Source organism: Cebus imitator, unplaced genomic scaffold, assembly GCF_001604975.1.
Source record: "Cebus imitator isolate Cc_AM_T3 unplaced genomic scaffold, Cebus_imitator-1.0 Scaffold394, whole genome shotgun sequence".
NCBI classification, from domain to species: domain Eukaryota; kingdom Metazoa; phylum Chordata; class Mammalia; order Primates; family Cebidae; genus Cebus; species Cebus imitator.
The window spans coordinates 476,127-490,626 of NW_016107709.1; the positions used below are offsets into that span (position 1 = coordinate 476,127).

The 14,500-nt window shown below is 39.6% G+C and overlaps 1 protein-coding gene across 9 annotated transcripts in view; it reads right to left on the bottom strand.

Annotated features, from left to right (window-relative positions):
* Nucleotides 1-14,500, bottom strand: part of NTRK2 (neurotrophic receptor tyrosine kinase 2) — a 349,352-nt gene that overhangs the window by 145,932 nt on the left and 188,920 nt on the right. For 6 of the 9 annotated variants that reach the window (XM_017508532.2, XM_017508527.2, XM_037731361.1 and 3 more), the window contains one exon: nucleotides 10,873-11,061. In XM_017508532.2, coding sequence (XP_017364021.1) covers nucleotides 10,873-11,061 — 189 coding nt within the window. Of the gene's footprint in view, nucleotides 1-510; nucleotides 6,622-10,872; nucleotides 11,062-14,500 lie in introns of those variants that run through there. The other 3 variants (XM_017508534.2, XM_017508533.2, XM_037731365.1) reach the window with 2 other exon arrangements.

Consider the following 14,500-nt stretch of genomic DNA (forward strand, 5'->3'; position numbering starts at 1 on the left):
TATTAAGTCGAATGCACTATTTCTGATAAAAATGAATGGAAACATTTGTGCTTAAAAAATATCAGAATTTTAAGGAAAGACAGGATCTGACCCTGAACTTGTAGGACTCACCTCATTCACCTTACACTCATCCCAACCCTCCTGGGATTATGCTGGCTTTATTTAAAATTTTGATATTTTCTTCCTAGATCTTTTGCATTCTTTTTTATCTTTTAAAATGTTGTCTGAATATATTATTTATCTTGAGTACTGAGAATTTTTGGTGTCACTTTAAATTCTGGGCCTTAAGAGAGTGCCATTCTTCCCTCACCCTAGTTCTGGCCTACCTGAGAGAAGGAGTTGTTTCGAGAAAACCCAGAGAGGCTATGTGGGAGCAACTGGGGAAACAATGGGGACAACTTCTAGAACTCTGCTTGTGTGCCTTGAGGAATCCCAATATTGAATTATATTCTCAAGTCTATGTAAGAAAAATTATTAGTAGGTGACGAAAGCAAGCAACAGAGACCACAGATACGATACTCTTGTCTTTATTTGTATATGCGTTTGGCTCTGAATGATCAACTACATCACAAATTCCAGTACAAAAGATCTCATTTTCAGATAGATCATATAGATAAAGAATACCAAGCTCTATTGGTCACTCGTACATACATGAGGGCAAGCCCTGGAGTTTCTAAACATAGGAAGAGAATGTAAGTCATGTGTTAGGTCCACTCTCTTGCGTGAAACGTGGGAGAGGGAAATAAAGTTAAGCAACATGTAGCAATCAACAGAACCCCTTCCCTGTCCTCCCACAGCACGACCTGGTGCAGCAGCAGCGAGCTGAATGGCTGAGACCAGTGCAATGAGGCGGCAGGAAGTGCCCAGGTAGGAGGAGGGTCCTTGGCCACATGGGGAGCTTACAGAGAGAATCACAGTAATACCAGATATAGTGCCCCTAAGCCAGCAGGGCTTCCTTGAGGAACATCAATCCATACCCACCCACTCAAAGTCCCCTTTCTCCAAAAGTAGATGGATAGTGTGGGGACCATATGAACTAATCCCCCAACCCAACAGCCCCTCTCAGCTCTGTCGATGCACCAAGACTCTTCTCCTCTTGTGCTAGGACAAGAGGAGGCACAAAGGCTCTCAATAGTATGAATCTTTTCAAGAGAGCAAAAGAGAGCACTGAGGTGTTAACACCAAGAACTATGCCGATGAATCAGCCGTTAGACCCAAATCTGGCTAAGATCCACTTTACTTAAAAACTCAGGCTCTGACATGTAGGAAGTGGCAGAGCATATACGCAACCCCAGAGGGAAAGTATGATTCAGGACATGAGTGATGATCTTATTCTGCCTGCTAGTTGGCCACTGTCTGCCTCCCCAAAGCTCAGAAGTTTAGAAATCAACAGCTTAGCTATGTATCACCAATATCTTACAAAGAAAATGAATGTTTTCCTCTTGCAAATCCAATGTCCTTAAAAGTCTAGGTAGAATCAGTAAAATCAAAAATCTTACATGTAAATAGAGGAATTTTACCATCAACTCAAAACAAAGTCTCCTAAGAGAGAAAGAGACAAAAGAAAAACAGACTAAAAGTATACCCTCTGACAGCACATGGGAAAGAAAGGCTAGCCTTCTAAATAAGGCTCAAGCAGCTACATGTATTGATAATTGTTTCTGTAGATATCAGGAAATGGCATTAACGAAATTAGGAACTAGGAAGAAATGTGATCATTAGCATCACAGTTCCTGAACCCTGATACACAGAGGAAAAAAGGGAGGATGGAAAAACCATGTGGGTAAAGATATTGATATTTAAGGAAGTAAACCCAAGATAGAGAAAATGTCAGACCAGTTTGTCCATCTGGCTCAAGTACTCTATTAATAGAAGGTAAGAACATGAGTTCTGACCCTAGGTAAAGCAGTTAGTGTCTCTCTATTCCTCAGTAGTAGACTGAAGACCAAATGACTTGCAAAAGTAAACTCTTTGGGTGTTGGGAGGAAGGGGAGTAAGTATTGAGCATGAAAACATAAATGGATCTGAAGATTAATCATTCCTGTAAGAAAACAATTCAGGTGGCTGCTTAGTGGTGCCATCTCTGCTTATTTTACAAGCAGACATTTCATGCAATCCCTAGTAAAGACATTCCCTAAAGTGGAGACTAGCTATTTTGATATAACTACACACTACAGGGCTTTATCCCGTCCTCTCTACATCGACCACTTTATTGGAAATTTAGGAACATGGCACTCAGTCCAAATGCCATTAGTATCTAATGAGGAGCTTGAGTTCCATTTTAATGAACCAGAAAGTTCAATGGCATGGTTTAAAAAATGTGTTAATTAATAGTAACAGGATAAAAAAGAATATTAGTGTTTATCCAAATACAATAACTAATAAGAATAATATATAGAAACTAGACTTGTACTATTGTTTTCTTTCTGGGATTCCCCCCTGCCTTTGGTTCTTAAATCACACAAATCTAATCTCTTACATCACAGGAACTTATTCATTCTGAACTCATTTTTAGAACCTCATAAACTTAATGCTACTGTGCAAAATACCAACATGACCATATTATTGGATGTCATACTATTGATAGAGGCCTCCTTGCCAGAATCCCAGTCTAGGTCCAGATGCCTGAGACATCAGAAGAGGAAGAAAGGCTTTCATGATGAAAAATTCAGGGATCACTGAGCAGCAAACTCCATCAAGTTTAAGCAAAGCTAGGATTGACCAAAGGGGCACTCCAGCGTGTCAGAAGTCCTTGCACAGCCAAGGGATTCTCTATGGAAGAGAAGGCATTCCTAAATATTGGGAAATGTATGAGATATAACTAGCTTGGCCCTTTAAGATCTAGCACACTCATCTCTTTGAAAGGAGCTAGCTAGGGTAAAGAACTTGGAGGCAAAAAGTGATCATCTGCTTCAGTTAAGCAATAAACTGCATTTGGAATTATCTGGAGTGATGACCCTAAATGAGAGCTCTCAGCCTGTCTTGTCAGAACAAGAGAGCCTCTCATTTCCTGAGTCTTTCCAGTGCATAAGCAGGCCTTATGTGCTCTGTGATACTTACCATATGAGAGCCTGCCGTGGCCAGCTACAGTCAGACCCCTGTTCTTAACTCCTGTGCATCCCCAAGGAAATAACAAACACTAAACTGGGAATAATACAACCAGTGTGCTTCCTACACACTGTGCAGCAAAATCTCCCCAAAGTGAGCCATTACTGTAGAAATATTGACGAAGTCCAGTACAAATAAAGGCAAGGACACATGTGGTTAGACTTTATGTTACAAGAGATTAAAAGGATATCCACAAGACTTAGAAAGCCATATATCCAAATGATATCAGTGGTTAACTCTAACTGGTGGATTTACGTGGGACTTTTCATTTCATCTTTGTTTCTTATGTTTTCCAGATTTTCTACTATAAACTATACTATTTATTCTTATTTTGAAATACCCATTTTAGGGTACTTGAAGGCATTTAGGGTGATTAAAATAATTCTATCTTACTAGAAAAAATCACTGGGCCTATACCCAACTGGGTTGACCAACTCCTTGTGGTCTGTTTAGGACTGTACTGGTTTTAAAAACGAAAGTTTCACATATCAGGAACTGCCTCAGCATTCTCTCACTGACAGGAAGCAAACCCAACCAAAGGGCAAAATGGATTCAGTTCCTCCTTGGGCTGTTCTCTCAGTCTCAAGAGGCAGTGGTGCTTGCTCCCAGTTAGGGGCTGAGTCCAAGGCAAGAGATTCTTTTATGTGGCAACCAGGTTGAACTAAGAAGTAGCTCTCTCTGCATTTCCTTCCTGGCCATGGGTGGGAGAAAATGTTTCTTCTCTTGCCATTCAAGAGAAGAAAGAAAAATCAAGGAAAACTAAACAAAAACAAAACAAAAAACCCACTAGAACCTCAGTGATCAACCTCAGAGCAGCATCATGGCTCCCCAGGAAAAAGACCTGGCATGACAATTAATCCAGATAGAAGCCTAGCTATGGTGGTTACTCTCACAGGCTGGCAGAATTAGTAAAGACAGAAAAGCTGCACTTCCCAGGGAGGAAACCTGCACTTTGTTATAATAGCTGCCATAAAGGATTGAGCATCACATCCAAGAAAAACTCCAGTGGTACCATCTTTACTTAACCAGAGGGAGCACTCAATTGTTCAAAGCACCTGGGTAGCAGGAGCTTCTTAGCAACATAGGAGGCTACTCTGCTACTGTGTTTGCTGAGCTGGTCCTGGTCTATAATCTGCTGGCACATGCAAGAGGGACCAACCTGAAACCAAAACGAGGGCATAACTTGATTGGATTCATTCTGTTGGTACACATACTCCAGTCAGGCCGGGCCTTGGGAAATTCCCAAAACAAATATATTAGGATCTTCCATCTGCTGAGAAGCTTCCAGAACATCACTGATAATTTGGTGAAATTGTACTGAAATGTCTGATGTGTGCAGGATGCAGAACTCCATCTTGGCTGGCTGATGGTGAGGAAGTAAATGCAGTCTTCAGAATGTCACTCTGAGTGTCTCCCTGACCTAAATCCATAGCCTTTATTTGTGTTTTCTTTTCAGCTATCAAGCTTAGGATTCGAGTGTTTTCTCCAGAAGGTCTAGGTGTACTATAATCGGGTGATATTTCTTTTTGGATAACAAACTATAATATCACCCAATGGTCAGATGCTAAAAACTTGATTTCACTTCACTGTGAGTGTACTTGAAACTGTTTTGCTACCAAATCTCCATCTCGGTGCAGCTTATAATAACATGGCTTACATTTTAAATGTAATTATGCAGCCTGTATTCATTTCCTTTCTTTTAGGAAGCTCAAGATGCTTTTTTAAGCATTATTTGATAGCTTCTTACCATATCCTTTGGAGTTGAAAAGGGAATATGATATCAAACCGTTGTAGCTAGCACTGGGGGGGCCATGGCACCGACAGGGGGAAGGAATTGTACTGGGACCTGCAGAACAGCAGCAATGTGCCATGAAGGCTCCCACGAGATGAGTCGTCAACCCAGTGTGCCATAAAAGAAGCAATTTTTAAGGATCCTAAAATAACTGCATTCTCTGTCCTAATGCTCATGCTGGGCAGAATGGACTTAGCTTATTTCTAAAGTGCAGGCCATGGTCTTCTGAGGCAATCAAACAATTCCCAAAGCAGCTATTATTTGGACAATTAAACAATTAGAAGAAAATATACTTTTGAAAGACAAAAAATTAATAGGCAAAGGACAGAAGAAAGTGCTAGAGCAATTGTTTCTACCTGTCTTTCAGTCTTACCCTTGACCATCAAAATGGATCATGGTCATTCGATTGCACTAAAGTCTGAAGATAATCTCCGGTAACTCTGAGGGACTCATACTCTTTGATCTAATGAGCTCCTGGGATCCTGAATGTAATTCAGAATTTTTGCTTATGTGTACTCAAAGTAATGTTGCAAATATATTTAAAACCTCTGTGGTTCTGTGAAAAATATCACCTCCGTCCCCTCCCCTTATTGGTAAGAGAATGACGAAGTGGGCTGTGGTGGCTGTTGAGGGGAACAGAATGGGAGCCTTGTGTGATAGCTTTAGCTACTGTTAAAACACTCCTTCCCTTTATACTGTCTTCTGTCTTCAGTCCTAGCTGGTCTATGAATCTGTGCTTATGTACATAATTGCCTAGTAAGCATGTGACCACTAGGAAAACACATACGTGCACACACACACACACACGTACACACAAGGATACACACACATTAACTATAATAGCTGGAGAAGTATGGCACATTCTGGAGAAAATTTTTAAAAATCCATTTCATTGGAAATGGAATTAAGTTGGAAAAAAAATGTCAGAATTCTTTATATGCATCTGCCACAGGGAGTTACTCGCCCTAGGCACATGTAGAGGGCATGCTCTACAAGGACAAACACATCCAGATACATATTTAGAGGCAATTCTAAGTCGATTTAGGCCTCAAGCCTAGGACCCTAGCTAATTTACAAGGCTGCTCTAGGGAAGACACAGTTTTAGGGATGACGTCTATAGTGTTTGTTGTACGGGAGAAGATAAAACGCACTCCCACCCTTCAAGACAACCCAAGATTGATGATTTGGGGGTTTTGCTGGTTAGTATGTTTTGTTTCTGTTTGTTTGTTTCAGCTCAGAAGGTGTGTTTCCATTGCACCCTGTCAAAAACTTTCTCAGCAGTCAAGGAAAGGAAAGCAACACAGCTGCCCTTGAGCCGAGTTTGTAAATTTTATGGGGAAACCACCCCATGATGTCAGGTGACGTGGCGTTCAGACACGTCTAAACGAACTAGTTGAATTAAAGACCAACTCCAGACTTGATGTTGCTGAGCTCCTCAGCTCCATCTTGCCATCCTGATTGATCGAGGAGATGGGTCTATAGTTAAAGAGGGGTTAGTCATTAGAGCACACTGCTTTGTCTTGGAAAGGCAACTTCTTGCTTGGCTAGGTTATGGAAGCTAAGGAGTGACGTCAAGATCTTGTCTGGCCAGAATTTGCAGATAACCATAGAACTCTTCTCCTCCATCAGGCATGGATTTAGCCTCCTTTAGTTCCTGCAGTGACACAGGAGCCTCCAAATACCAAATTATTATCAGGCGGTCTTGGGGGAACCTCTGGGCCCTGCAATAAAGTAGACAGACTTGCTATTGGAAAGTGCTCGGGAGGAATTCAGCCCTGTTCAGATTGCTCTACAATCCTGCAAACCATCTCCGGACTTTTTAAATGAAACCCTCATATCACTCCAGATAGTGAGAACATTCTTCAGGGGATATAACTGATCGTCATCTTTCACTTAAATAATTTTATGCATCATTTTAAGAAGTCAGATTTGATCATGTTTGTTTGCTGTTTTATTTTTAAAGCAAAACTATGCAAGTATTGAGGTTGTATCACTCTGGAATTCTGAGCACCGTTTGCAAAATAAGGTGTGTGTATTCATTGATCCTTCAGGTCTAACTGAGAGGATTGCAAACAGGTGGTAGACTGTGAGCCGAACCTGACTCACACTGATCTATTCTTATTTATCTCACCTAGTGCGTTAAGTCTTGGAGAATAGACATAAAATAATAAACGCTTGTTTTCTCTGGAAAAATTAGAGTATCTGGCAATACCAGGCCCATACTCCACCATGGCCTTTACTACCCCATAGCATTTTTCTTCCAGCCTGTTCTTACATTGACCTGCCTGATCCTTGTTGGTAATTGGGGTTTTGGACCCTGCTCTAACAGAGCTTATTGTACTGCCTATCACATTGCATTATGATTACATGATGATCTAACTATCGGCCTTGCCAGTGAGACTCCTTGAGAGCGGGTAACAAGCCATCAATTTCACGAGATCTCTAGTTTCTAGCATTGTAAGAATGTTATGAATAAATATTTAATGAATCGTCTTCATTATATAAGTTAGATTCTTATAATTCAGTGAAATAAGATCGTACATATAGATCATACATACATTAGATTCTTATAATTCAGTGATCTTTGTAAGATCATACATATATTCTAAAGTCAACATCTTTGAATAGCATGTATTTAGGAAAGGGAAGTATACAGGCCAGCTTTTGGCTCAAGCCTCTGATGGATCCATAAGAATAGTGATGTTGTACTATCCATATGATATTACGCTTTAAGCACATGGAAAAACTTCTAAATTCTCTCTGAGATCTTCTCAAATTTTTTTTCACTGCAACTTCTTGGAAGAGACTTTCTTTAGAGGTTCCTTAAATGCTCACTTGTAAAAAATATTCAATGGGGCTCATGCCTACAATCCCTCCCTTGGGAGGCCAAGATGGGAAGGATGGCTTGAGTCCAGGAGTTCAAAACCAGCCTGGGCAACAAAGTGAGAACTATATCTCTACAAAAAAATAAAAATAAAAAAATCAGCCAGACATGGTGGTATGTACCTACAGTCCTAGCTACTCATGAGGCTATGGAAAGAGGACTGCTTGAGCCCAGGAGTTTGAAATTATAGTGAGCTATGATTATGCCATTGCACTCCAGCCTGGGTGACAGAGTGAGACTCTGTCTCTAAAAGATATATTTTATATATATATGTACACACACACACCTATATCTATATATGTATATGTATGTATATATACATATATGTGTGTGTAAATATACTTACATACACCTGTATATGTGTGTATATATAAAGTACACATAAGTGTGTATATTTACATAATACACATATATATATTCAATGGGAATTATCTAATTGAAAGCTAAGTTCTCAACATTTTATGGGCCTATAGCAACAGATTCATCTCTATATCAGGTCTGCACATTTTGAAATATTTTAATTTCTGCATGACTATAATTAGAATGTTCAAAGAAAAGATTTTTTGTCCAAAGCCTATTTCTGCTAAAATTGTTATCTAAATCTGTTTAAATTGGCTAAATAGATTGTTAAAAACATATCCAATAAATGAACAATTATGTAGGCAAATTTGAAAGGAATAAAACCAATGAAAATGATTATGAGTCATCTTTCTTGTTACATATCTGCTAGTAATTAATATTTCAGTAATATAAAGCCACATCTGGTCAACATGTGGCCAGCATCAAAGGTACACCACATCTTGTGCTATAAAGGAATGATTCAACAGACAAAGATCCTGCCCTCCAAGAGCTTACAATCTAACCTAAACGAGACTGCAGAGACACATATGTGAGAGTGCTCATACTCACTACTTCACAAAAGACCACAGATACACCGAAGATAAAGGAAAAAATTATGTGATAGAAAATGACATTTACAAAAGGGTGAAGGGAAGGACAGAAGTAAATTGCTTCTTCATTCTCATTTATTTGAAAAAGGATTCATGGAAGATGTGGATTTTAAGTGTTCTTAAAATCGCGAAAGAGTATATGTGACTAGTTGCCTGGAAAAAAGAAAATCTCTTTTGGTATATGGTATGGAGTGACTGAGGACACTAAGCTGGGACATTACATTGGGTCCAGGGTCTAGCAAGACTTTATATAGAAGGAATGACCAAATGGAGGTTGGCCACTTGAGTAGAGGCCAGAAACTGACAGGAGGCACAGAATGACTGAGCCACACAATCAAGACTTCTCCAAAATGAACCAAAACCTTTGCAAAAAATCTCCACAGACTCCAGATTAAGGAAATAACCTTTGAAGGCTTTCTTTCCGGATGGCTAAGGGAAGAAAGCACTTCCAGCCATCCATCTAGCCCACTTTCATCTAGAGGATCTCATTTGTTATTTTGTTTGCGCTCTAGCTTGATTTTTCAATTTCTCTTCCTGGACTTATTGCACTGATCCAGTCTACTTCATTATTCAGCTTTATCTTTCCTCCCTTGACAAAGGAAAGCAACTTTTGAGGGTATGTTGATTTTAGTCAGCCTCAATTATACTACAGCCTCAGGCTAACTGAAGTGCATCACAGGCCTGGTACTGGTGGTGACTGAGGTGTCAAAGTACTCCATTCCTAGGGAGAACAATCAAAATTATGACAGATGCTCCCATCACAGTATCCTGCTTAGTCTTATACCTTATTTGACAGTTCTGTGTGCAGGGTATTCCAAGGATCTTTGGAGGAGGCTCACCCCATCAAAGAAGGCACATTTTAAACAATGCCTCTACTCACCTTGTTCACACCACAATGACAGTGTTAAGATTAATAATACCTTGATTTCAACTAATATATTTTATTTCAAGAAGCTCAATATTCTTCACACATTATTCTATTTGTCTTGTCATGTTACAGAGTCAACCAAAATCTCCAGTGGATTCCAGTCTCATACATTAAAAGCTCGTAATACTGTTCTTCCTAACTCTTAAACTCACATCCACCCTTAAACATACCTTGGGATAAATTTGAGTGAATAGGATGAAGTTACAGATATCTCCTTATATATGCACAGATCTGATACTTAAGGCCCTTCATCCTGTTCTTAAGGGAAAGTCAACAGAAAGCCAGACCCCAAAGCCTAACCTTGCAATAATCCTCTACCTTTCCTCTAAGACAAGGCAGGACAACGGTATTTAAGATGGGATAGGAACACACATGATACCTACTCTTTAGTGGCAGAGGATCCCTGGGATCTAGGCCACCTGACGTCATGGCCCTCACGGCCCCATATTCACGTATGAAGGAAGGCCTGGAGCCCCAATGCCATAAACCTATTTGTCCCCATGGGTTTACTTTTTGTTAGCTTTAAGGCTGTGCTCCACATTTAATATTGGAGCAGCGGTGAACAAGATAGCACAAAAGGCCCTTAGAAAAATCTCAAAGTTGCTAACAGAGATTAATGGGTTAATTTGGTTTTGAAAAATAAAAGTCAGTGTACTTAATATGCAAATCATCTGCTGCCATATCTCTTTGCTATTGTGGCCACACAGCAAGGCCTCATGCTGGGAACTTGGACTGAGCAAAGAATACAGGACTCTCCAAACTGATACCACCTGTGGGCAACACAGCGCCTTCCCAACTACCTAGAGTGCATGTTTCAATTACTTTCAATAAGCTAAATTTAAATTACATCCATTGCCTGTCATCTATAACTGATACATGTGCATTCTAATGATACTTCTGGTTTCTGTCTCTCTCTTTTTCAAGATAAGCATGCCTGGATTCCAACTTCATGTTGACAAATGGTTTTGGAAAATGGATCCCAAGAGAAGTCAGTATCTGCCCAAAGTTCTTTCCCAGCAAGAGACACACTCAGAGAATTCTATAAGCAACAAACTAAAGGATCTATTCCTGGCCAAAAGCTGCAAGAATCCTCAGACATTTCACCGCACCCTGCCCCCCGCCAGTCGTCCCTGTCAGGGGCTCTGATAAACACTCTGGTTGATACAGCTATGCAGCAAATGGGCCAATAAGTATAAACAGCTGTACTTACATGTGTCTGGCTTGAGCTGACTGTTGGTGATGCCAAAGTACTGGGGATTTTCAATGACAGGGATCTTGGTCATGCCAATAATGACAGCATCCGGGCCACCTTCTGAAGAAGAGGGGGTGTTACTCCCATTGGAGATATGATGGAGTGGGCTGGCAGAGTCATCATCATTGCTGATAACGGAAGCTGGGCCTGGAGATGGAAAAATATATATGTTCTCCTATAATCAATGGCTTTATTGAACTGTAATTCACATACATAAAATTTATCCATTTAAAGTATACAATTCAGTGGGTTTTCGTATATTCATGGAGTTGTGCAATGATCACTATAATCTAATCGTAGGACATTGTCATCATCCCGTTAGCACTTACTCCCCATTCCCTCCACTTACAAGCGTAGACATTCACAGATTTACACTCTATCTCTCTGGCATTTCATATAAATGGAACCGTATAATATGTGATCTTTTGTAACTGGCTTGTTTTACTTAACATCATGTTTTTAAGATTCATCCACATTGTAGTATGTATTAGTACTTCCTTTCTTTGTATTGCCTAATGATACTCCATCGAGTGAATATGTTGCATGTTATTTATTCATTTATTTGTTGGTGGACATTTGGCTTGTTCTGGCTCTTTGGCTATTAAGAATAATGCTAATACGAACGTTCATATACGAGTTTTTATGTGGACACATGTTTTAATTTCTCTTGGGTGGAATTACTGGGTCATATGGTAGCTCTATATTTAACATTTTGAGGAACAGCCAAACTGTTTTCCAAAGTGGCTGCACCATTTTATACTCCCACCAGCAGTGTACGACAGCTCCAATTTCTTCACTTCCTTCTCCTGTAAGATAATACGTAGCTTTCCTCTCTGTTCTATGATTGTCTCTAGAAAGCTCTGTCATTGAAACTCTAAACATGAATCTGGGATTCCTATTTTACAGAGCATTGGAAGTTGTTCTGGGAGTTTCAGAATCTGGGTTTCCTTTCTTTACCCTTTAGACAAGTCACTTACTTTCTCTGGATCGCTACATCCACTTATATGCAAAATAATATTTGCTTATTTTGACACTAGAATGAGATTAGTAATATGAAAAAGTATTATAAATTTAAATGTGCTTCATGAGTATGTATTACTACTAGGTATTACTAAATGAACTTTAACTGGTAGACTAGATATACATTTGAATGTCCTATGACTACATTCTTCTTTCTTCACATTTTGTTGAGTATCTGCACCGCTTTTGTCTACAAAATACTTTTACAACAATAATGGATCAATCCCATGGCAAAGTTACCTGCTTTGTCTTTGGCTGTAGTACTATGTATAGAGTCATCACTTGGTGTCTTTTTGCTAAATTAATAATCATAGCATTTTTTGTACAAGACAAATTTCCTAGTCCAAAGTCTCAGAATGTATATGCTCACATATACAGTGTACTGTATCTTGTCTAAACAATTCACCCATTAGCCACTAAATTCATACTGTTTGTAACCAAAATTAGATTCACAAAGATAAAGGTCTACATGAAAGCTTCAAACCAATAAAGATGGCAGTGGCTCATGACAGGCACTTTCTATGTGGGAGGTGGACAAAGTTCTCTAGATGTGTATTACACATGGAGGGTCCCACGGAAGCAGACCACTGACCTGACTACTGGCATAAGCCCAGGGAAAGAACAAAGAGGAAAGACAAAAGGGAGTGAAAAGGCAGAATCAAATGCCCAGCCAAAGCAAACGCCATGCCAGGAAGAGTCTGAATTGCTACTTCCTAGGCAAGAAAATATGCTTTCTTCCAATCCCCCCACCCTCACTAAATGCACGTTTCGGCACTTCCAATCTTTCATTCTTTCTCCAGCTTTTCCCTCACACTTAACTATTGCAGTGAAAAGCACAGCAATTCTGAAAACAAAAGTTGTTTTGTCATCCAGTCTTGAATCCCCTATGAAATATAATAATATATATTATAATATAATATATATTATATATAATATATATAATATTTATAATATATAATAATATAATAATATAATATAATAATCCCTCCATGATCCATTTTTCCCCCTCATATGGAGATTATCACAGTTTGTAGTGATAACAGTTGGACATTCCCCAGCTAAACAGTGTCTTAAACAAACTATGCAAGAGACAGCCAACTGTTATTATAGGTAATTTTTGAAGCATTCTCTCAAGGGGATGTGCATTTAAGCTGCCTTTAGTGATGCATTCTGGCTCAGTTCTGCAAACAAGTCCTCACACAGCCAATTTAGAAGCCACAGAACACTCAAAAGCAAAGGCAAGTCCATCAGTTATGCTTGTCTTGTGTCTAGCTCACCTGCATTAGGATACAGCAGGAATTCTGCCAAGAATAACTACAAAGTCAAGTTCTTTCCAATATTCCTAACCATCCTGTTCTGCGACTTGCTCCCTGATGCAGGCCTAGGTCATCCAGCTCTGGTCAACAATTAAAAATGAAGATGTGTTATGCTAAGGTTTCCACAACTTGTCAATAAAACCTTCTCACCACTGACTGCCTTGCTTGGTTCCAGGCGTGGCTGTTCCCTCCTGCAAGGTTACCAGAGCATGCTCCTGCCTGAGCTCCCTGAAGGACTGGCAGTCAAGGCTGCACATTTCTCAGTAGACTCCAGGCACCGCCTTTACCTTGGGAATGCAGGAGTTTCTTTTTCTTAAAATTTCTTTTTTTTTTTTTAAATTTCAATAGTATTTTGGAGAACAGGTGATGTTGATTACATGAATAAGTTATTTAGTGGTTTCTGAGAATTTGGGGTATCCATCACCTGAGCAGCATACACAGTACACAATGTGGAGCCTTTTATACCTCCCCACTCTCCTGCCCTTTCCCCTCAGACCTGGAGGTCGATGGCATCATTCTTATACCTTTGTACAGGAGTTTCATTTTAAAACATTCTACATACTGTCATAAATCCAGCAATATTTCCTTCTGGAGCCCTTGAAATGATTAGAAATGCATTGACTCCAGTTCCTTTCTTCTCTGACTTTCCTGTGGCCCAGGACGTTCTGAGGTTCATGAACATCAGAGCAGCATTCAATCATTTTTAAGGAGGCTGATACCTAGAAGACAACTTGAGATGCCCAAATTCAGACTTTGAATCTTCTGCCAAGTACACAGTGAAGCCTTCACTTAAAGAGTCCAACCAAGCAATTTGCTCTCTGCCTCTCCTTCTTCACTAAGGGATACCCTTTCCTTGCCTAAACCTCTCCAATTAAAACCTCCAACTCTGATGTAACAGATTGCAAGGAAATGAGCTCTTGTTTGGGGAGTGAGGGTAAGATTAAGCTTAGAAGCAGTAAAAAGAACCACAGGTAATTTTTCAAAAGCCTTTCCACTTTGCCAGAAAAGTCATTGTTGACAAATGTGAGTAACACATAAACCTCAACAATTCATCAAAGGGGATATTAATTCAAGTGCTGTTTTCTTCATTATTGATGTTCCAAAATCTAGAAGATTGATATGGCTGGCAAGGTTGCAGGGTTTAAGCCCAATTTTCTGTGAACATTTTGATATAATGGAATACAAAGCACAGCAAAGTTGGGAAGGCAGAAGAAGCTCTCAGCAGGGACAATGAACGTCTACATAATTTG